We start from the raw sequence: 22,786 nt of genomic DNA, 5'->3' as shown, positions 1-22,786 counted from the left end.
TCCCTTGGTGTCATTTCCCAAGAGGGAAACTGCTGGAGTTGAAGGTTGCAAACATCTTCGCGGCTCCAGGGAGGTAGTACGTGTGGGGATATTTTAAAAATTAGTATTAGCATCTTATGCCAGAGGAACATCAGAAGAAGATAACACAGATGAACAATTAAAATGATAAATTCCCATCCTTAACTCATCTAGACATATGGGAATGAAAATACGGGTTTGGGGGCGCCTGGGTGGCTCAGGTCATGATCCTGGAGTCCCGGGATCGAGTCCCGCATCGGGCTCCCTGCTCGGTGGGGAGTCTGCTTCTCCCTCTGACCCTCTTCCCTCTCGTGCTATCTCTCATTCTCTCTCTCTCAAATAAATAAATAAAATCTTTAAAAAAAAAATACAGGTTTGGGTGGATAGGTGGCTGGATGCCCTTCACTACCGTGGGCATGTGTTTCGTTGTGGGGGATAGTCTCTTTCTAGCTGTCTCTTGCTTCTGCCGCAAAGGTACACACAGTGTCTGTTCAACAGCCCCCTTTCGGCACCCCACAGCTGCCTCATGCTGGTCTGGAGCAAAGCTAAGATGGTTGGACCTCCACCGTACATCACCGACTCCCCTCTCCCTCTGTGGAACGATCTAGTGTCCACAGATGAATGTGTATATATCATGTCCACAACAGTGAGATTTCTGGTTGGAATAGAAGAGGGTTTTGAGGCGCTCTCTTGGGGAATAGTTAGAAAGAGAAGGTACTGGACACCAGGAACGGTAGCCAATTACAGCTTCCCAAGCCCTTGCAAATGCCTGACGTGGATTAGTTTATGGAGGCCTCACAACATTCCTACTAGGTAGGTCATATTGTTATCCCCATTTTCCAGAGAGGTAACTGAGGCCAAGAGATTGAGTATATCATCAAGGTCGAATAGGACATGAGCGCATGTGTATTAGTTTCTTAGGGCCGCCAAAACAATGTGCCACAAACTTTCTCTGTTCCCTCCCAGCTCTGGGGGCTGGAAACCTGAAATCAAGGTGTTGGCAGGGCTGAAGGCTCTAGGGTAGAATCCTTCTTTGCCTCGTCCTAGCTTCCGGTGGCTCCCAGCGATCCTTGGTACTCCTTGGCTGGTACCTGCACCCCTCTGCTCTCTGTCTCCCTGGGCACAGGGCCTTCTTTCTGTGTGTGTGCATCTCTGTGTCCCCTCCTCTCTTATAAGAACTGTGGTCATTGGATTTAGGGCCCACCCCAGTCCAGTATGACCTCATCTTCATTTAACTAATTACACATGCAAAGACTGTATTTCCAAATAAGGTCCCGTTCCGAGGGGTTCTAAGTGGGCATGACTTTTGGCTGGGGAGGCCTATCACTCAATCCACTACACCATGATCTTAGCCAGGACCCCATTCCGCCTTCTAGGACAGGGTGGAGAAAAGGGAAAGAAAGCGAAAGCCGGGGTATGCTCAAGTTTTGCCCAGGTGGCCTTGAGAGAGACAAAGGATGGGCGACAATCCCTGTGTGGCCAAGGGGAGCAGAGGCTTATGTGAGAGGTGGGGTGCCTGGCACAGGCCAGCTGCATTAGAGCGAAATTGTCCTGCACGGAGCCTGACAGCTTTCTGCGCCTGAAGGGAGAGACTAGGTTTGGGGTTAACACCCTGCCATGTTTGAGTAGCTTGCATAAAGGTTACCTGGAATGTGTCCCTTCTCAAGCAGCTGTGTTGTTCCCTGTCTCTGAAGCTGGGTGGGGGGAACCCCAGAGGCAGACATCAGTGTCTCCAAGTCATAAAATCAGACTTGGAGCGCCAGCCACGGGGAAGAAAATATTTTGGCATATTATCTGCATCACTGCAAAATAAATTTATAAGCATTCCAGGGAAACTTCAGGGGAGAGCATAGAAATTCTCCAGCACGCAAGGAAGGGTAAATGAAAATTAACTGTAAGATACCCATAATTACTTATTCAAGGTATAGAATGTAATTAATACGATCTATACTGCCACGGCTGTCTCTCTTGTTTTATTTAAAGGAACATAAAATGTCATTTATAAGGGCTTTCCTAGGTTAACGGCCAATTTCAATTCCTTGAACTCGTTTTTTCCACAGGGTCTTATGTTTCTCAACAATAAAATTCGTCCACTGCTGTCAGGTTTTCGGGAACAGAATTTGGGCTGGGGGCTGGTTCTCCCTTACCCCAGACACTCTGATTCCCCACCTTTGACCAGCCTGAAGGTGCCAGTTCTTGTTAATTCTGTTACTGTGTGTCATTCAAGGTGACAGCTGTGTCCAAAAGAAGCTTCTAGAAAAACTAAAGCTACAAAACTAAAGCTACACGTCTAGGATGCTAGCCTATAAGAATCTGACTCTTCCCAGAAGTCTAGTAAATGTTCATGGCTACATTCAGGTAGCCTTTGATTAATATTTGATCCTTTAACAAACTTAACCTGCTTTTAACATTTTCAGTTGCATTTAAAATTTAATATATTTAATGTCCCTTTTGAGTACTTCAATTGCCTGGTTAACAAACGAGCACTTGGATATAATACAAATCTCATACTTCAAGCTTAGAAATATGGTGACTAGTAAGTTTTTAAAATGCTCCAACAGTATATGTGAACAAGATTTCAACTTAAAATCTCAAGTCAAATAAATTGTTCAATTAAATCTTCCGTGTTGGCATTGTGAGGTAGATCTCCTACTCACATAGGTCAAAATCTTGAAAATATTAATTTTACAGGTTTCCTTCTTAAACGTTTCTGTACTTATTTTTTAAAAAGCCTTATTGTTGATATAATTTACATATAAAATTCACCTATTTTGAGGGTAGAATTTAATGAATTTTGGTATGTTTACAGTTATACAACCATCCCCACAATCTAAGTTTAGAACATTTCCATCACCCTAAAAAGAACCTTTATGTCTGTTTACCGTCACTCACCATCCTGCCCTTAGGCAACAAGTAGTAGAAAATCAACTTCCTATGTCTACATATTGGCCTGTTTTGGACATTTTCTGTATTTAATTTGAAGTCATGCTGGGTTTTTAAGGGAACAGTTTTGCTCTCTCAGTTTTGGGGTCATTTTCTCCAGCAGTTTTTTGGGTTACTGCCTCAGTGGCCTGGAATTTCTTCATGAGGGAGAGCTGAGCGACCCAGTCTGTTTGTGTGTGTGTGTGGGGGGGGCCTCTTGTAACCCAAGACCCAGTCTCAAGTCCCTGCAGAAGACTAAACCCCAGCAGGTAGCTTCATGCCACTCCGATTCCTCACCTGTCCCCCGGCTCACTGCTCTGAGACTGGGTTAAAGTGTGAGCTGCGGGCAGACTCTCATGGTGGGGGCTGGCTCCGAGGCCATGGTTCTGACTTGAGCTCATCAGCCAGGCTCCTGTGCCCACCTGTCGTTCCTCACAGCACCTGCTCAGAGGCCACCAGCCAGCACGCTCACCCAGAAGCCTCCGGGCCCCCTCAGGTGCACATTCTGCATGCAAGCAGGATGGCTTAGGTACACTCGTGTTCACAGCAGCATTATTCCCAGTAGCTAAAAGGTGGAAACAACTCAGGTGTCCATCAACAGATGACTAGATATGTAAAATGGTATATGCACACAATGAAATATTATCCAGCCTTAAAAAGGAGATTCTAACTTATTCTATAATATGGATGAACCTTGAAGACCTTCTCCTAAGTGAAACAAGCCAGCCATCAAATTATGAGTCCACTAAGGTGAAGTACCTAGAATAGTTAAATTCAGGGACAGAATGTAGAATAGGGGTTGCCAGGGGTTGGAAGGAGAGGGGAATGGGGAGTTAGTGTTTAATAGGTACAGAGTTTCAGTTTGGGATGATAAAGTTCTGGAGACGATGGGTGGTGATGGTGGGTGGTGATGGTTACATAGCAGGGTGAATGTACTTAACGCTACTGAACCATACACCTAAAAATGGTTAAACTGATACATTTTCTGGAAGCCTGAAATCAAGGTGTTGGCATACATAACAGTTTCTGTTATGTATATTTGACCACAGTTTTTAAAAAATCGGCAAAACCCCATTGGTGTGATTCTCCACCTCGAAGATCGTATTCGAGGGCTCCATCTTGATTACAGAATCAAAGGAATGTTTTCCCAGTCTGGCCTGATATTTTTGGAATGAGTTAGGTACAAATCAAGGAAGATGCCTCAGCCTAGCCAACACACCCTTCACAGCAAGGCTCCCCCCTGTCCTGGGAAGGACATTGGCTGTGACACCTTCCACCCCGGCCCCTGAACTCACTGGCCGCAGCTGGAACGAGCTGCCCCCCGCCCCCCCCGCCTTCTTCAGGTTGTCCTGCAAGTGCACCGTCTACGTGCCCTGTGGGCCGTGTCTCCTGTCTGGCTGGTCCGGCATCCCCAAACCCTTCTGAGACATGAATCCCATGGGGTGCTCATTCACCTCCTTGCTTCCCAGGACCCCTTTCTGGGGGAGCCTGATTCAGAGGGGCTGCGGATGTGTGTCTTTTTTACGAGGACCTCAGAAGACTCTTATCAGACAGGTTTTGAAGACACTGGATGAGGGTAACTGTGTTTTAGAAATGGTCTAGTTTCTTACCCTTTGGAAAAGAGCTCAAATTCATTCATTCATTTGTTCATTCATTCACCCAGGCGCTGAATTTAAGCACTCTTTTAGGGACTGAGAAGATCAGGGTGAAGAAGACGAGCCAAGTCCCTCTCTCATGGAGCTTATAATCTTATGGCAGCAATGGGCTGTAGACAATAAAGCATTTAAAATAAAAAATCAAAAGACAACAGGTGCCTTGAAGAAGGATAAAAAACAAAGCAAAGGGGAGACAGTGAGAAAGAGGGGTCAGGGTGTGTTAGCTAGTTTGGTGGTGGGGACGATAATGTGAGCAAGCGCAGAGGGAAGAGTGTCACAAGGGATGGAACAGTGAGTGCCCAGAGCCTCACGAACTGGGACAAGTACTAAAAAAGAAAAAGAAGAGAAGAGAAAGTATCAGTTCATCACACCTAAACTGGGTGTGAAAGGATAGGAGACAGGAGATCTCTAGCTTTGTGACCTTAAATGACTCACTTACGCTCCTGGATGTCCATTTCTCCACCTGCAAAGTTGGGCTGGGGATGCGGTAGGTTCCACTGGATTGGGGTTCCTTAACCTTCCAGTGCCTGACACCTCCTCTCCTTTCACCTCTTCCATGCTTTCTCGGGGTGGACTGCAAACACGACTGTCCAGGAGGGTCATTTTTGAGCTTGGCATCCTGCCATTTGTCCTGCTCACTCAGAACCAATTCTGAGGGTACATTTCTCTGATCATAAATACCCATTCCTTCTGCTTGTGTGAAAGCCATTGGGCCAGATGGCCTCTAAAGGCCCTTCTTGTCCTAGATGTGCCTGATTCTGCATTAACCTGTCAGGCTGACAGCTGGTTTGCACTTGGGCAGGGACCTTGTGCTTTGTGGAAGTGGGCATAAGCCTCTGCTCTGGGGACATTTTTGCAGATGGGCCAGAATCATCTAAAAGAGGGGGTGCATGATGGCAGAGGCCATTGGTTTGGGTAAATTATGTTTGATGGCATATTTCTGCTTCTCCTGGCAGGTCAGTGTTGTAGTGTATGTGGTATGTTCTTCAGAACTGAGTATCACAGTCTTTCCATGGAAGGTTTCTATGACTGTAAATCTCCTGGCCCTCAGATGAAGCTGTGACTTTTCTTTTCCAGAGTTATGTCAAGTGCTTTCACCTAATTCTGGGATTTATATCCTTGACCTTGGTCTGCCAAAAGTTTAATTCCCTTTAGTTCTGCCACCACCTCCACAGGCCTGGCGGCAGGAGCTTTATGGAGCTTATGGTAGGGAAAGGACACAGACCTGGGAATTAGCTATCAGAAGGGCTCCGATTATTTGTGAATCAAATAAAACCCAAATTCCTCAGTGGTCTTTAGTGGTTGCTAGTAGGATCTCCAATAAGGAAAAACAGATCTGGAAATGATATTGATTAGCTCTGGGTTGTTGTAGGGACTGAGAAGGAAAGACTAGAAAGTTGAAAAACTTAAGTTTGATAATAGTATTAATGATAGTTTAGGTTGAACCCCAGCACCCTGGGCCTCCCACCCTCAGTGTTTTGGGGCTCCTGAAAAGTCGCAGGTGTGCGGAATGTTGTATAAAGCTCCCAAAGCCTGGGTAGTTGGAGGACACTGGGTCAGGACTCGGGACTGTCTTTTTGCCTAGCCTCTTCCAGTTCCAACCTCTATAAGCTATAACAAGTCTCATTTCAGAGGAGTGGGGGAGAGCCCGCAGGGTTTGCATCCACGGAAATGTGGGCTGGAATCCCAGCTCTGCTGCTCACTAGCTGTGTCAGTGGGTAAATTCTTCACCTTCTCTGAACCTCAGTTTCCTTGTCTTTAAAATGGGCGTAATGCCACCTACCTTCAGGGTGGTGGTGAGGAGTAGAGGAGAGACATAATAAAAGCTAACGTTTATTGAGTGTTTGTAGAATTCATTTAGGGCACATCACAGTTCTACAAGAATGGATCATATTAATTTTGCCTTATGTTTTTGTTTTCATTCCTTTGACTAAGATAGCCAACTAAGTAATTTTGAGGATGTTTTGTTAGCTAACCAACTTTGAACTTCTCTTCTTTGTTCTTTTGCTAAGTGGTTTGGCCTGATAACCCCTTTAACAGAAAAAACGTCTTTGGTTAAACCCTCCCATCGCTTGACTTGTTGTTTTATCTCATTCGCTTGACAAACGTGCTGAGTACCTATCATGTGCTAAGCACTTAGTTGGGCAGAGGGCATGTGGAGGGGGCCGACAAGAGAGCCATGGGACTGGGCTGCCAGGGACTCAGAGGTGGAGGGTTGAGCTGGCCTAGGACAAGGCAGGCTTGGCCCTTCTTTCCCAGCCCTGCTGTGGGAACTTTGGCTATCCTGTGCCTGCACTGTGGGCCACATTTTCTTCTCTGAAAATGAGCAGGAGTGGTCAGATGGGAGCTAAGAACCCCTCAGGCTCCAAACATGAGTTTTGATTCTTAACTCTTTGACAGGAGCAAATGGAATGCAAAAACCTGAACCCATCTGGGCATGCAGATGTGCTAAGCACACACAGATTCAAAGAGCCTCAGATTCCTTGAGATAAAACTAAATCTCACAGAGATACAGATTTTTTTTTTTTTTTAATTAACCCATAGTGTAGTATTAGTTTCAGGGGTAAAATTTAGTGATTCTTCAGTTGCATATAACACCCAGTGCTCATTACATCAAGTGCCCTCCTTAAAGCCCATCTCCCCACCTACCTCCCCTCCTGCAACCCTCAGTTTGTTCCCTAGAGTTACAAGTCTCTTACGGTTTGTCTCCCTCTCTGTTTTTATCTTATTTTATTTTTCCCTCCCTTCCCCTAAGTTCATCAGTTTTCTTTCTTAAATTCCACATGAGTGAAATTATATGGTATTTGTCTTTCTCTGACCGACCTACTCTATCTAGTTCCATCCACATCGTTGCAAATGGCAAGAGCTCATTCTTTTTGATGGCTGAGTAATATTCCATTGTATATATATATACACCATAGCCTCTTTATCCACTCATCTGTCAATGGACATCTGGGCTCTTTCCATAGTTTGGCTCTTGTGGACATTGCTGCTGTAAACATTGGGGTGCACGTACCCCTTCAAATCACTATGTATCCTTTGGATAAATACCTAGTAGTGCAATTGCTGGGTTGTAGGGTAGCTGTATTTTTAACTTTTTGAGGAAACTCCATGCTGTTTTCCAGAGTGGCTGCACCGGGAGAAAATTTTAATATATTGGCTACAGACATGGTATTTGTGAGGACTTACGTACCTCTGTTTCCCTCTCTGCTTTACAGGAACTGCTTGGGATTGAGCCAATTCTAAGCCAACTGGTGATGTCCGAGAACCCTGGGAGCTTCAGTACCTTATCTGCCCTGTGCCCCCCCCACCTTTGTTTTCTTCTCTCTCCCTCCTCTTTCCTCTAGTCCTGAATATTTCTTCCAGAAACCTGGGCAGAACAACTAATATGTTCTGATGTCAGTGAGCGACTCAAAGGGGATTTCTTCCTTTGTGTTTTAAAAGGAGGGTGGTGGTCCAAAGGAGATGCTGAACTCTAAAGAACAAGAGAGCTCCCGGAAGGCCAGGCTCATGGGTGCTTCTGGTTGAGGGTTGGGTTCTTTCCACTCTGAGTCCCTCCCGGTGTGGCATTTCAGGTCCTAGGTTACTAAGACAAGAGGGTTTTGTTCCAACAACTGCTCCACCAGAGCTAGAGACCACCAGTTCTGCTTCCGTATAAGATTTTGGGGGGGGTAGGGGGGTCCCATTTTTATATTGTTATTATTAATTTTTCTTTGTTGATGGCATTTTTTCATTTGAAAAACCTCTTCATTTCAACCAGGATGCCAGCCTTTGGTCGTGAATTATAAACTGGGCAGAAATTGAGAAGTCTGTCTCACAGCCAAATACTGCTTTTTCTTTCCCAACCTCTCCTGGGCCCACACTCTTCTCTCCTGCTTTTCTGTTACTGGGTAACTGCCACCGGGTCCTCTGTCTACACCTCCTGCCCCTTCCCCCTGACTGCCCCACCCCCAGCCCCTCTCCAGGGTTTACTGAACCCGTGGTTCTCCAGGGAAACTTCCCGCTGCCCGGTGCTTAGACATCGGGAACTTAGAGATCACCTGGTTTTATCTCTGCACCTGACCAAGGAGAAATCTGAGGCCCCAGGGGGACCTGGTTCAAAGCGAGGCTCTTTGGTGGCAAAGCGAGGTGTAGGATCCAGGCCTGTGACTTTTCACATGGACAGTCCTGGATGCTATGTACCAGGCTATTTTACATTTTCATTTAATTCCCAAACCATCCTAGGATGTAGGCATTATTATTGTGCTTTATAGTTGCATTTCAGAGATGAAGACGTTGAGTGAAGGTCCCAAGGCTGGTTAATAGTGAAGCCAGGATTTGAATCCGAAGGGTGTGGCTCGGTGCTTGGGACTTTGCTGGTTTTCTCATGGAAACAGTCCAGAGTTCCAGGAATCTCTTCTGTCCCAGGCAAGCCAGGATGGTCGGAACTACAGGGTGACCTCCACAGGAGAGGGGCCAGCTGTGACATAGTGGCCTTTTAAGGCAGCCTCTGTGCCCTGCTGTTGCAAAGCAGATGGCCCATCTTTCCAGGAACGGCTCCCTCCGAGGGAGCTGGGTAGCGCTCTCACTTCTCCTCACTTGATGATGTTGACCTAGACACGGTCCCATTCCAACATCCTTTAGACACATGCGCTGGACGGTACTGAACCAGGGCACAGCGTGATTTGGTGCCTTTGGAGAAGACATCTCCCTGATGGCATTTTTGCTCTGCACCCGCAGAGTGTGGTGTAGATGAGGGATCATGCCCAGGCTGTTAGCAAAATCAGATTCGGAAAGTGTCTGAAGTCAGTGCAGTATTAGAGTGGTTTTGCTGGCAGGGTGGGGGTGGGTGGGAGGTGGAGACGCATTTGGACTTGGGTGATTGAGTAAGCAGTGCCTCACTTTGGATGTCCAGGGAAGTGAAAGCACAGAGGCTGTGGAGCTGGACCATAATCCCTGAGCATCCCAAATGTCTGTAGTTTTCTAAAATGCATCAAAGGTGAGTTACCACCCAGGGCCCCAAGGCCTTTCCGTTTTACGTCCTCAGACCCGAATTAGCCATCCAGCAGCTCCCGTCCAGCCCAGAAGCACAAGGCGAGGCCACGGGGAGTCACTCAGAGGGGGAGGTGGGCTCCACTCGTTTGTTGGGAGCCCACTTTGTGTCCCCTGCTGTCCGTTGACTGTGAGCAGAGGACCCACTTAAGGACAATGTGCTCTTTGTCATCATAAAACAAACACAGGGGCTGGTTTCATTCATGTACCTTGGAATATGCAGAAATGTGCCTGGATCCAAGAAATCGTGCTGTAAGTTGAGCCAATTCAATTCTTACCAAACGGTCTTGAGTTTCGTTGACTGGGGTTTAGAAAGGAAAAAGAAAAAAAAAAGCAAGTGTTGCAGCTAAATAAAACTCGTGGTGGCGGGTGGGTGGCAGAAGGCCACTGTTAAATGTCCTCAGGGATTCCTTTCTTAGGGCTTTTGATCACCAGACCTTTTATTTTTCAAAGGAAGAAAAAAAAAAAAAGAACAGCTGTTGGATGCTACGGGCAGTTTCTTCCTTATATAGTAGAAAACAGCTTGTCCAACGCTTGTGCAGGAACCCTGAAATCCTAGCTCATTCACAGGCTTTCTTGAGTACCGACTTGTGCCAAGCACCAGGGGAAAATGTGAATAAGATGGGGAGGGTCTGTACCCCCATGCCCATGCCCGGCATACCGTGGGTGCTTGAGAAAGTTCGTTGAATGAATGCAGTGCGATAACTTAGTTATTAGTCTGGCTGTCACATCACTTTAGTGACTCCTAGGGCACTGGAGTTCATTTTAGATCTTCTGTCCTAGAGGTGGCCAGCCAACCCAGTCTGGGGCCCAACTAGAAAGATGCGTGGTGGACTTGGCACCTGACCCTTGGCCCAGCATGGCGGCTGAGAGCACGGGCTGCCTGTGTTGGAGTCCATGCTTCACCTCTTAGTCATGAGACCCGGGCAAGTTACCTACCCCTGCTGTGCTTCAGTATTCCTCTCCATAAAGTGGGGACAGTGGTGGGCGCCTGGGTGGCTCAGTCGTTAAGTGTCTGCCTTCGGCTCAGGTCATGATCCCAGGGTCCTGGGATCGAGCCCCGCATCAGGAGCCTGCTTCTCCCTCTCCCACTCCCCCTGCTTGTGTTCCCTCTCTCGCTGTGCCTCTCTCTGTCAAATAAATAAAATCTTAAAAAAAAAAAAGTGGGGACAGTGATGGTACCCACCCCATACGGCTGCTGTGCAGATGGAATACGTGAGCTGCTGGGCGCACCATGAGCACTCTAAACTCTGCCCGCCATCTGTGTGTGTGTCAGTCACTCAACCTTCTCTGATGCCACTTTTCTGAAGACGCACACGGGACCAACGTACTTAGTACTTACGTGCATAATTGCCAGCCCATCCTTTGGCTCAAAGGCACGCGGTAGGTCCTCACTATCCTTGTTTGGATGTGAAGCACCTACAGCAGTCAGGTCTGAGTCTTCATGTGGTTACTTTCCACTCCCGTGGTCTTGACCTTGGTCCAGTCTCTGAAGTTAAGGGAGGCTCAGACCTATAAAATGCAGGTCCTTCCTTCACCGTGGGAAGGATTACACTTACCCAAGTGCCTGGCACACAATGAGCGCTCGATAAATAGTAAGATTGTTGTCATTCTCATAAACAGCGCACAAGGCCCCTTTGGCTTTTGTGGCCTGGGGTGCTGAGGCTGGTTCACGTGGCGCCCAACGGAGCGCGCATGGCCAGGGCGGGAGGAGGCACGGAGGGCGGGCGGCCTTGGGAAAGGGCCCGCGTTGCAGGCCCCACACGGTCAAAGCATTTTAAAGGCCTTGTATTCGAAAAATAAACCAATTAAATAATACTGCCCCCCATAAAAGCTGACTTTTAATGGACTCCACGGTAGGGTTTTCACCGTGGCAGGTCCTGCAGCCACCGGCCCCGGGAGCCTGTCTGCCGCCACGGGGAGAGTTTAATCTTGCACGGCATGAGCATAATTTTTACAAGTTTTATGGCTGTTTTTTCTCCTCCAAAGTGTTGCTATGTCATTGTGCACTGAGGGCAAGTGGCGTGCATTTAACAGTTTACCTCGTTTTTGGTGGAAATGAAAAATGAAGCAATAAATTAAAGAAAAACACAACATGGATTTTTCCCCCTTCTTCTTGAGGCAGTCGTGGAGGAACAAAGAGGCAGTGTTCCCCCCCTCCCCGCACAGCGTAATCAAATTCAAACAGCTTTTATGGATGGACATTTGCCCGCAGGTCGCCTCCCCGGAGAGGGCCATGGGGCACGCAGTGTGTGTTTGGGGCTTGTTCCGCTGACCCCAGGAATCCCGGGGACCGTTCTCCAGGGCGGGGGTCAGCAAATGACAGCCTGTGGGCCCGATCTGGCTCCGCGCCTGTTTCTGTGACACGGTTGGAAAAAAACCATCAAAAGAAGACTTATTTCCCGACACGTGAAAATGACACGGAATTCGCTTTCTGCGTCCATGAATGGAGCGGCGTTGGCAGGAGGCCACACCCATTGGGTTCTGGATCATCCGTGGCTGCCAACTCGGTGCCCCAGACCCCGAGGGCACAGGGCCGAAGCGCCACCTGCCCTTCACAGCAAAAGCGCAATGACGCCGCTCTCTGAGGCAACAGAGAAGGGGACAGAAAACGCAGCTTCCAGCTTCCTGGAAGCGATGATTTACTCTGAGGGTTTCCACGTGGCTCCAAGGGACAGGTCAAAGGAGAACTGCCTGAGAAAGGGTCAATTCACCTGGAGAACGTCCAGAAGGAATTGACTCCTTGCGGAGATGGCTTTTCTCACATTTCGGACCTCTGGCTGGCTTCTAAGCGGAGGGAGGGGCCTGGGTGTGTCCCCCTTGGGCCCCCCCTCCCAGCCTTCTGTGGCTCTCGGGTCAGGGAAGCTTTTGAGGTCTGCTGACTTCCCATCAGCTCGCTGGATGGCTCAGAGTAGAGAAGTTCTCACCTCCCCCCACCTCGGGGGTAGGCGGGTTTTGGTCAGGAATCGTTCTGTGTAAATTCAGCATACGGTTTGATGCCCTTCAGAAATTTGTAAGAAACGCCTTCTGGCCAGCACCCCGGTTTAAGCATTCTGCAGATAGGAGTAACTCGTTGAATCCTCGCAGCCAACCGCATCTTACAGCTGAAGAAACACAGGCACAGCAAGGTTAGGTGCCTTGCCAAAGATCACACAGCGGGAATGTGGTAGAGCCGGAATGCAAACCCAGGGAACATCATGGGTCCACTCCGCGGCTGCTACATAAAGGCGAATTCTTCAGGCTTGCGGATGGACCTGCTTTCCTTGTCCCGCCCATGCCCCTGCCAAGTCATTCCACAAGAAAATCGCCTCCTGTGGATGAAAACGCTTGTTCGCTCATTCATTTGCTCCTCCCTCCTCCACGCCGCCCGCCCTTCAAATAATTATCAACAGGTGACGGTGTGTTAGGCTCTGGGAGGGACTGCCCAGAAGGAGGGTGTTTTGTGAACAAGAAGAATGAAAAAAAAGAAAAACTCTTTTCCACTTAAAAATAGTTCGAGGGGTGGTGGGGAGAGAGCCTGCCTGGCTCAGTTGGTGGAGCACGTGACTCTTGATCTTGGGGTTGTGAGTTTGAACCTCATGTTGGGTGTAGAGAGTACTTAAAACCTTTAAAAAAGTAGTGCTGAGTGTCCCCAACGCCACTGGCTTTTGAGAAGTTCCCTTTATTCTCCCTCTTTTATTTTTTAAAATTTTTTTATGTGGGCTCCGTGTCCAGCGTGGAGCCCAGTGTGGGGCTTGAACTCACGACCCCGAGATCAAGACCTGAGCTGAGATCAAAAGTCAGACGCTTAACCGACTGAGCCACTCAGGCGCCCCTTTCCCCTCTCTTATTACTTGTAAGTGCCACCTCTGTCTGTTTAGAACCATAGCCCTTGTCCTTTCGGCCTTGACCTGACATTTTCATTAAAAGTAACCTAATTTACAAGAGGCTTTGGGGTGACCAGGTGTCCGACTTAGCCAGTGGAAGAGCCCTCCAGGGGGAGGCCCTGCATGGGTGCTCAGGAGACCAGAACCAGGTGCCGGGGAGATGGCAGGGAAGGCAGGAATAAGAGATTGTGATTGATCACTGAGGCCTCAAGGAGGCTGTGGGATTTGAAGTACATCACCAAGCCTGGTGCTGGTAGAACTCACTCTCTCGGAAGAACCTTTACGCTGACTTTTGTAAGTAGCTTCATTTCAGTGAGTTTTAGATGCCTGTCTTGTTTTCTTAAAAACTTGCTGGGAAGAATGTTTAAGATTATTTATGTCCTTCTGAGTGTGGAGATACCTGAATGCTGGAGAAGACGTGCCGTTGGGTAAAGGAACAGCCGCTTTGCTAGAAGTGGTTTTATCTCCCTTCCTTTCCTGTTTCTTCTTCCCCCACCTACCTCTGTGCCTTTTTCTTTGTCGGACAACAAGGCTTTGTTGCTCATTTCTGATGAGCCTTCACTTTCTCTCCTCAGTCATGCGGAGGAACCCCTTCGGTGTGGACATCTGCTGCCGGAAGGGGTCTCGAAGCCCCCTGCAGGAACTCTACAGCCCAACCCAGGTAAGCCCTGGAAACTTCCTTGCTTTCTCGGCTTGGTCTCCGTGCATCAATTTTTTGGGGGAGGGGGAATGAAAGACTCCAAAATCTGGTTCTTGGGGGATTTGAAACTTCCTTGCACTGCCTGGCATTTTACCTTCAGTGATGACTTCCTCGGTCACCCTTTGTCTGTGTAATGGCTCCGAAATTCTAGCGAGCAGGATTTAGAATTCGAGAAATGCTTTGGTGTAGTGCTGGACTAAGCTTTCTGACCTGCTCGGGTTTGAGATCCACATAGTCACAGGTGCCAGCAATGGGGCTCTGAAATTATAGAGCCGGCTGGGCAGTGTCCCCCTAAGCACCCCGAAAGAAGGTTCACCTGTGGGTGAACCGGCCACCCTGCTCGCACGTTGGTTCATTCAAGTCCAAGATGCCCCAAGGATTCCACCTCACTGTGCCCGTTACCAAGACTCAATTCTTGGACGGCGGCGGGGCGGTGCTTTTTGTTAAGTGACTGTCATGGTAAATTGGGCTCAATTATGAAGAGTTTCTCTTGGAGCGAAATAAGCTCCAACCAAGGAAATGTGTTCTTGTCGAAAGCTAGGAGCCAAGGGAAGAGGCCTGGTCACCATGGCGATGGCCTCAGTGGTGTGTGTGGGTCTTGATGTGGAGACTCTAAGGCTGGTTCTCCTGTGGGAACATTAATTAGCGCTTGATGCCAGGAACTGGCAAGTGAGCAACTAGTGGCCCATTGTCTGACCTTTGAATGCTGTTGAGAAAAGAAAAAAATGTATTTCTTTGGCCTTAGTCTCTGAGCTTTACTTTGTATCAAATTCTTAATTTAGTATTTCTGTGTACTAAGGTGCTGGGTAGAGGAAGGTGATGCATGGTAATGCGACATTCCCTGAAGTCTTGCAAAGGGAACTTTCTGATCCCACAGATATTCCCTGTCTCTCACCTGCACTCCCTTCTGCAAAAATGGACTCCTGAGTTTGTGCATCATGGGTGGCCTAACCAGGTGAATTCACTCCCTTGTCAGCCCCACTGCTTTGGAGTTCTAGTGTGGCAAGGCCTGATTAGCCAGGTAATTGCAAACTCACATTGCCTGAGGCTTCCTGTTGTGTTCCCTGGTGACTCAGCAGGGAATGTGATATTTGGGTTTTGTTTGGTGCCCAATTAATCTGATTATTATAGGCAAGTCTCCTAGCATGTTTGCATACCCGTCCTTAGGAAGGGGTAGAACTAGCCTCGACAAAGGATAGGGTTTCTGGTAAGCCGTGTTGAGAACAGCACAGGCTACTGAGATGCAAGCCATTCCTATTTTTTTGTTGACATGCTCTGTTCTCAGATAATTTTCCCTTTCAAAGTACAGCTGCTGAAACACTACTTTTTCCTGGGGAAATTCTGTGGGCAGCATACAGCGTCATGGGAGGAGCTTATTTCTGAAGTAGACACCCCTCTGGACAGGAAGTCCATGGACTGTGTCTGTGCTGTTTACTGTTGTATCCCCAACCCCTAACACAGGGCCTGGTCTATAGACGGTGCCCCCAAATATCTGTGATTGAAAGAATGAAAGTCTAGGTTCACACCCCTACCTCACCTCCGACTGGTTGTGCAACTTGAATACGTGATGAGTCCGTGTCTCTGGAATGTTGGGAGGATAAAATCACTCTGATGTGTCAGGGACTATGTAAACATTTGTCATTATCATGGTCATGCGGGGGGTTTCCATATTGGAAGCCTTGACTTCCGAGTCAGACGTGGGTTCCAAGCCTGGTTTCTTCATTTCCAGGCTACGTGAGTGTGGGCAAGATACTTCACCCCTCTGAGACTGCCTTCCCTCATTTGTAACAGTACTTTGCTCGGTGCCTCCTATGGAGTTTGTTCATTCCTGGATTCATTCACTCGTTCACTCATCCATTTCTTCAGTATTACACGTGCCAGGCGCTGGGCACCAGAGAGTGAGCTGGGCATGTGGGTTAGCCTTCCATGTCTGGTTCCTCTTGGTATCCCAGGGCTGACGTGAGCGAGTTGACTGGAAAGCTTGGTCCAACCTACGTGGGTAGAGGTCATCTCTTCCTTCTGGTGGTGTTTTGTTTTCTGGGTGAGAAGCTCATTTAGCAGCAGCCTAGGACCTGGGAGGGAAGATGGGGCTGGAGAGGCAGCTCTGGGAGCCATTTGTGAGGGTGTAGGTGGGTGAGTCACCTCCATCAAGAATGTCGTGGGCAAGCTGTCCGGCCTCCTTCTCTGGCAACCAGGAAAACATCCCCGCAGGAAGATCTCCCTGTTTCCTCGGGATGTTGCCCGGGATGTTTTTTTCTTAGGCTGGTTTCCTTTACAAGCTGCAATTACGTTCCATTCCCACGCAAATATGGCCAGTGGTCCTTCTCAGAGACACTGTCGTGGTGATCATTTGGGCTGCTGTGGCCTGGGCATTTAGAGGAGAGAAGGGAGCAAGCACCCCTGTTGAGTTAAGTTTTGTGTCCACAAGACATTTACAGACTTTGCACCTGATTGGGCATGGTGGTGGTTTGTCGTGTTTCCCTACCAGCCAAGGCTGTTGAAGCCGCTAAGCCTGGACTGGTGTTATCACAGAGGCAGATGACAAACCCTGTAAATTGCTAGAAACCAAACTGCTCCTAGAGATGCCATTTCCCCGTCTTATGCTGACTGGTTATTTGGGTTTGATATATGATGGTGAAAACATGAACTATTTATTGTAGATAAGAAACCAAGGTTAGAGCAAGAAGGCACCATCTTAGTTACCATGTACTGGTGCTCTAGACCAGCTGTTATCTAGATGCTTCTAAACCCCTCATGGAACGCTTAGAAGAAGCCCCAAACCAGGTCTGCCACTCCCATTTCACGAATGGGAGAGCTGAGGCCAAGAAAGTTACACAGCTTGCCTAGGGCCACACAGCTAATAAGAAGCTGAGTAAGGATTCAAACCCAGGACAGACTACAAATCCATTTATCTCTATGCTGTGCTCACTGTCACCAGCAAAGTTCTCTTGGCATGAATTACCCTGTCTCCCCTCCAAAACAACAACAGAATCACACCCAGATTTTTATTGGGCAAAGGCTTAAAATCTCCTTTGGGGAAAATTGGCTATAATCTGATTTTTGTATCCAAGGTTTTCTTATTTCAGGGCCTCACAAATCCCCTAACCACTAAAACAACAATTGGTTAAAAAAAAGTTTATGGTTGATATTCTTAGAAAAACTGTACTCTGGTGTCTTATAATTTTCCTGGTTCTCTGCTGTCTCCCTGGCCCCAAAATAAAATGTAATTGCTGATCAGATCAGCTGGTGTCAAGTCACCGAAAGTTCAGGAGTTGCCAACTGCATATTTGTGGCCCGAGCGCATCTGTGGGCCGCCCTGTTGCAGCTCAGACTCGCGGGGCAGAGCTCCGTCGTCAGCCATTAATAGGGCATAATTGCCCCCAGAGTGCCAGCAGGAGCGAGACAGCTTGTCCTTTGGCCTCGCCCACCTCCTGGTCCTCGCATGGGTTCCCTGAAATCTTCACAGCATCACTCATGTGGTTCAGCCCTGCCCTGCCTGCTGCTTTCTTTAGCATTTCTCCTTGCTCTGTGATTACCACGTTCCAAGAAGATAGATGCACGGCCCAGGGGCTGACCAGGAATTCATAAACACAGAGTCTATCTAGAAGGCTTGCAGGAGTGCACTAGGTCCAACTGTTGACGGGCATTCCTAAGGGTCTGGGAAGGCCAGGCTGTGTTTGAGGGATCTAGTGGTATTCCGAGTGAACTGTTTTGAGGCCAAAAAAAAAAAAAAAAATGTTTTTTTGAGGGAAAAAATATGTTATTTGGCGGCCCCTTAACGGTCCAGTCTTCATATGCTACAGTAGATTTACCTCTCCGTAAGGTAGGCTCAAGGAGGAAGGATCAAAAGAGGGAGAAAGGAAGGAAAGTTACTCTTCACTGAAAGTGTAATCTACTTTCACTCTACTAGACCACATTGTTCAAGGCTTTTCTACACGTATCTCATTGAATCTTCACAACAACCCCAAAAGGAAGGTTGAACCCCATTCTTCAGATAAGTTAATGGAGGCTCAGTGAACTGAGCAATTTGCCAAGGTCACGTAGCTCTCTGAAATGGTAGCGCCAGGCCCATCTGACCTGGTAAGATTGCAGGAGAATGAGAGCCTATCACTTTGTCTTTTCCAGGTGGAAAAAAAATGCTTCCTTGAGGTTCTCTTCCCTAGTGACTCAAGCTGAGACGGATGTGCTGAGGACTGTTGTAAAATTCCTGAAGTCAGGGGCCAGGGCTTGTGGAGTGATGTGGAATGTCCAGTGGATGTCCAATAAACAACTGAAGTTTTGCTTTCTGCTTCCTGAACCTGATATTTGGCGAGACCTTTGTCTCTTGGCCATGGCCAGGCTGAGCAGGAATCCCCCTGAAGAACTCTGCCTGTGGGATAGCTTACTTTGGTGAAATTGGGAAGTCGGGGTCTTTGATTAAGTTTAGATTGATAAAAGCTTGACTTGGCCAAAGGGGTTGGGGTGGGGGCTCTTCTGGCACAACCTAAATAGCTTTCTTAGCAATGCTTGCCGAACTTTGTTTCTTCTGCACACATTTATAGGCTAAGCAGAGGGAAAAGATGTGGGGAGGAGAGGCAGGTAGGTCGTAGGACATGATAAATGGTGCACAATAGAAGCCTTTCAGTTATGGGAGAATCAGGAGTAAGTAATCAGCCCTTTAAGGTACAGGGCGAGGGGGAGGCTTTGTAGAGGGGGTGGCATTTGAGTTAGGCCTTTGAAGACCCATCAGGCTTCCCCTGACAGAGAAGAGGGAACAGCATCAGGGAGGGGAGGAATAGCAGGAGTGTGGGCACCAGGGGGGATAGCCCATGGCACAGTCAGAGAATGGTGAGGGCTTTGTGGCCGGAGTGAGGAGCCTGCAGGGAGCTGGTTGGAGAGAAGGCAGGAAGGGCAGGGTGGTGCCTGCTGGACCAGGCTCGTCCACCCTCGCGGAGGGTGTAGTCTTTACTCACAGGTGGGATCGGTGGTCCCAAGGAGCCCAGAGGGGAGAGCGTACAGCTCATGAGTCAGGGCTGCTTCCAAGTCAAGCTGCTTGTTAACTGTGGGGCTTCTCTAAGGCAGAGCCTGTCCCCTCCTTGCCACGGCGGCCTCTTCGACAAAATGACCGAGACCTGGCGTTCTCATCCCTGGCTGCCCATGAGGACCACTCAGGGAGCTTTGACACAGTGGCCAGTGCCCAGGCCTCACCCAGAGATTCTGCTTTTGTTGGTGGGTCTGGGTTAGGGGCGGAGGCATCCGTGTTCTTCAGAACTGCCCGGTGATTCTGAGCGGCAGCCGAGTTCAGAAGCACTGGATCCATAGGGGTCCCTCCAGTTCAAAACTCTTTGATTCTCAAAAGCCCCTCAAAGCGTAGGCACCGAGGCTGCTCCCTGTTGTTTCTTATGAAGGCCCTGGGGCAGTTTTGAGCACTCAGCCTCTCTCGTGTTCCACTGGCGGGTTTGCGAGTCGAGGTCCCCAGCGTGGGAGACTCTGCCGGGGCCGTGTGGTCGGACCCGAGAGACGGAGCCCCCAGGCAGGGCTTTGGGAGGGGCCCTGCGTCGGGGACACTTGAGCCATGCGGCTCTGGACCCCGTAAGCAGGAGAACCCAGACCTGCCCCATGCCACGCATCAGATGGGCACTTCAGAAGCAGCAGCTCCAGTCTTTCGGATAAGTGCGAAAGGAGAAGAGGCTCCCGGCCTTCTGAATTTTGGTTTGGGAAGACTGCTGCTGATGGCTGACACCCTGGAGAAGGCAAGGAAGAACAGACATTGCAGAGCCTCCAACTCTGGGCAATTAATCCCTTCATTACCGACCACCTGGTAAATGACGCGTCCATCTAATTATCTTGTTTTGACCCAACAGCTGTCTACCAGCCAAAGAGGGATTAATTGATTTAGTTGTGGACTGGCTCCTCATGCAAAGATATTACTTACTGTCAGCCTAGCAGAAAGGCAGCTGGCTGGCAAAGATGAACTAGTACATGAACTTGATCTTACACACAGCGCTTGGGAGAATGCTTCATTATTAGCTGCAAATTACAATAGATGAGCAAGCCCATTGCAAAACCCAGGGACAGTGGGCCGCCTTTTTCACCATGGCCAGTGCCTCTGTTATTTTTGAACCAGGGAAGGCACCCTGGTCAGATTTCCAATCGAGCCAGGACAGATGGGGACTCTAGAGTCAGACACGATTTGGGTCAGAGGAGAGAACTGGATGCCTGAAGGAACTGGGGGATCCCAGCCCAGGTGTATGACTTGGGTTGATGACTTGACCTCCCAAGCATTGGTTCCTTTAACTGTAAAATAGGAACACAATGCAGTCTTGGAGTTTTGTGAGTTTTGAAATCCTGTATAAAAAGCACCTGAGATTGTACCGAGGAAGAATTGGTATTAATCGTGTTAATTAGTAGCCAACAATGGTCTGAGTTGAGTTACGTGACCTGGGACTTCTCTTAGAGGGTCTGGGCCACGTTGGGCCCCTGTACTACGGGCTCAGACACTTTGCAGGTGCACACTTGGAATTTTGTTGAATAATAATAAGATAGAATGATTTCCTCTTGCTTGGAAGCTACTAGCTATTCATCGTGAGCACTTCCTAAAAATTTTGATTTATGTTATGTGTCTGGTTGACTCTGTTATTAAAAAGCTGGACATGCTGATCGATAAGGCCATGGGTGCCTGTGTGTGTATGTGTGTGTGTGTGTGTGTATGTGTGTGTGTGTACCTGTACACTCAACCCATAGCCTGGAACATGACACAGAGCCATTGAGTTTAAAACTCTCCTTTATTGTTTGTCATACCCCCAGCCCCTAGCGAAGTGCTTCAGTAATAATTGTTTAGTAAGACCCCCTCTCTGTGTGATGGAAATGTGATGATGCCATCAAGCACGTGACTTCATCCACATTTCATTCAGCCCATCTTTATAGGCAGTTGCTCTGTTTCAGGAAGCTTGGTTTGACCCAGTATATTCAAATCTATGTAATGAGCTCAGTGCCCTAATGGGATTTTTCTATGTCAGTCTGTGTGACTATAACCTGGCTTCTTTCAGCCAGAGAAGGGCATCCGAGTGACAAAATGACCTCAGCAATTTCCAAATGGTAACACAGCTGTAAAATCTGCCATTTTCAGAAAGTTATTTCCTAAATTACCCTCAATTATAAGAGGCTTATACATAATTTGATTTTTCTGTAAATTACACAACTCAAGTAGCTTCTCAGCCAATTGGATTTGAACCTTGTCGGATGCATAGGGCTGAAACTAAGCCTTGGCTTGTTCTCAGATTCTCTGTAGGAGAGACCTGGGTGGGGGTGGGCATTGTCTCCTGCCCCCCTTAGCCCCCCCTTCCCGATGGTGAAGTTGGCCTGCGGATCTGGTGGGGAGCAGGCTTTCCACCCCATCTTCACCACTAATTACTATGAAATCACAGCAAACAGTTGAAGTTTTCTAGCACTGGAGACCTCGTTTATAAAGAAGGAACAAAGGGGTGTCTGGGTGGTGCAGTCTGTTAAGTGTCCGGCTCTTGGTTTCGGCTCAGGTCATGATCTCAGGGGCGTGAGACTGGGCCCTGGGTCCAGCCCCATGCAAGGCTCTGCGCTTAGTGTGGGGTCTGCTTAAGTTTCTCTCTCCCTCTCCTGCCCCCCCAATAAATAAATCTTTAAAAAAAAAATTAAAAAGGAACAAAATAACAACAGTTCAGTTATCAAAGATTAAATTAGAAAGATTGTGAAAAGGGGCACCTGGGTGGCTCAGTCAGTTAAGCCTTTGACTCCAACTCAGGTCGTGAACTCAGGGTCCTGGGATCAAGTTCTGCTTTGATCTCCCTGCTGGGCGGGAAGTCTGCTTCTCCCTCTCCCTCTGCCCCTCCCCCTGCTCATGTTCTCTCTATCTCTCTCAAATAGATAAATAAAATCTTTAAAAAAGAGTATATGGAAAGTTCTGGGCACATGGCAAGCTATTTAATCAATGTCGTTTTGTTTTTTTTTTTTAATTAGCTCAGATGAAACCTCTTTTGGGAAGCTCTCCCTGATTCTTTTTTCTCCCCAAGCTCAGGTTAAATGTCCTCCCAGAATGGTGTTGCCTACCAGGAATAAACGTGACTCACATATATAATTTGAAATTTTCTAGTAGCCACATTTTGAAAAGTTAAAACAGGCGAGGTTCATTTTAATAACATATTTTATTTAACCCGATACATCCAAAGTGTGATTATTTCTACATGTAGTCAATGTAAAATTATTAGGATATTTTATGTTCTTGGGGCACCTGGCTGGCTCAGTCAGTAGAGCATGTGACGCTTGATCTCAGGGTCATGAGTTCAAGTCCCACGTGGGATGTGGAGCCTACTTAAAGATTAAAAAAAAATAAGATATTTATGTTCCTGTTTTTGTACTGTCTTTGAAGTTTGATGTATATTTGACACAGCACGTCTCAACTCGGACTGGCTGAGTGTCATCTGCTCAGTAGCCACATGTGGCTGGTGACTGCCATATTGGACCGTGCAGGCCTCTAATATGCCCTCTCACCACACCTCCAGTCCCACATTTCCCTTGTTCGTGCCTGTGCATCTGAAATGATGTTACTACGCCTTGAGCCCCTTGAGGGCAGGGGCCGTATC

The 22,786-nt window shown here is 48.0% G+C and overlaps 1 protein-coding gene across 8 annotated transcripts in view; it reads left to right on the top strand.

Moving 5' to 3' along the window:
* The window catches only part of CHST11 (carbohydrate sulfotransferase 11), a 263,190-nt gene that overhangs the window by 110,289 nt on the left and 130,115 nt on the right, over nt 1–22,786 (top strand). For all 8 annotated transcript variants that reach the window (XM_073900372.1, XM_025881416.2, XM_025881415.2 and 5 more), the window contains one exon: nt 14,068–14,153. In XM_073900372.1, the coding sequence (XP_073756473.1) occupies nt 14,070–14,153 (84 nt within the window). In that variant the 5' untranslated portion in view covers nt 14,068–14,069. The remainder of the gene's footprint in view (nt 1–14,067; nt 14,154–22,786) is intronic.

Source organism: Callorhinus ursinus, unplaced genomic scaffold (assembly GCF_003265705.2).
Source record: "Callorhinus ursinus isolate GAN/ISIS: 27379988/994484 unplaced genomic scaffold, GSC_fseal_2.0 scaffold14, whole genome shotgun sequence".
In the NCBI taxonomy this organism is placed as follows: Eukaryota; Metazoa; Chordata; class Mammalia; order Carnivora; family Otariidae; genus Callorhinus; species Callorhinus ursinus.
This window is presented reverse-complemented; position numbering and strand designations above follow the sequence as displayed.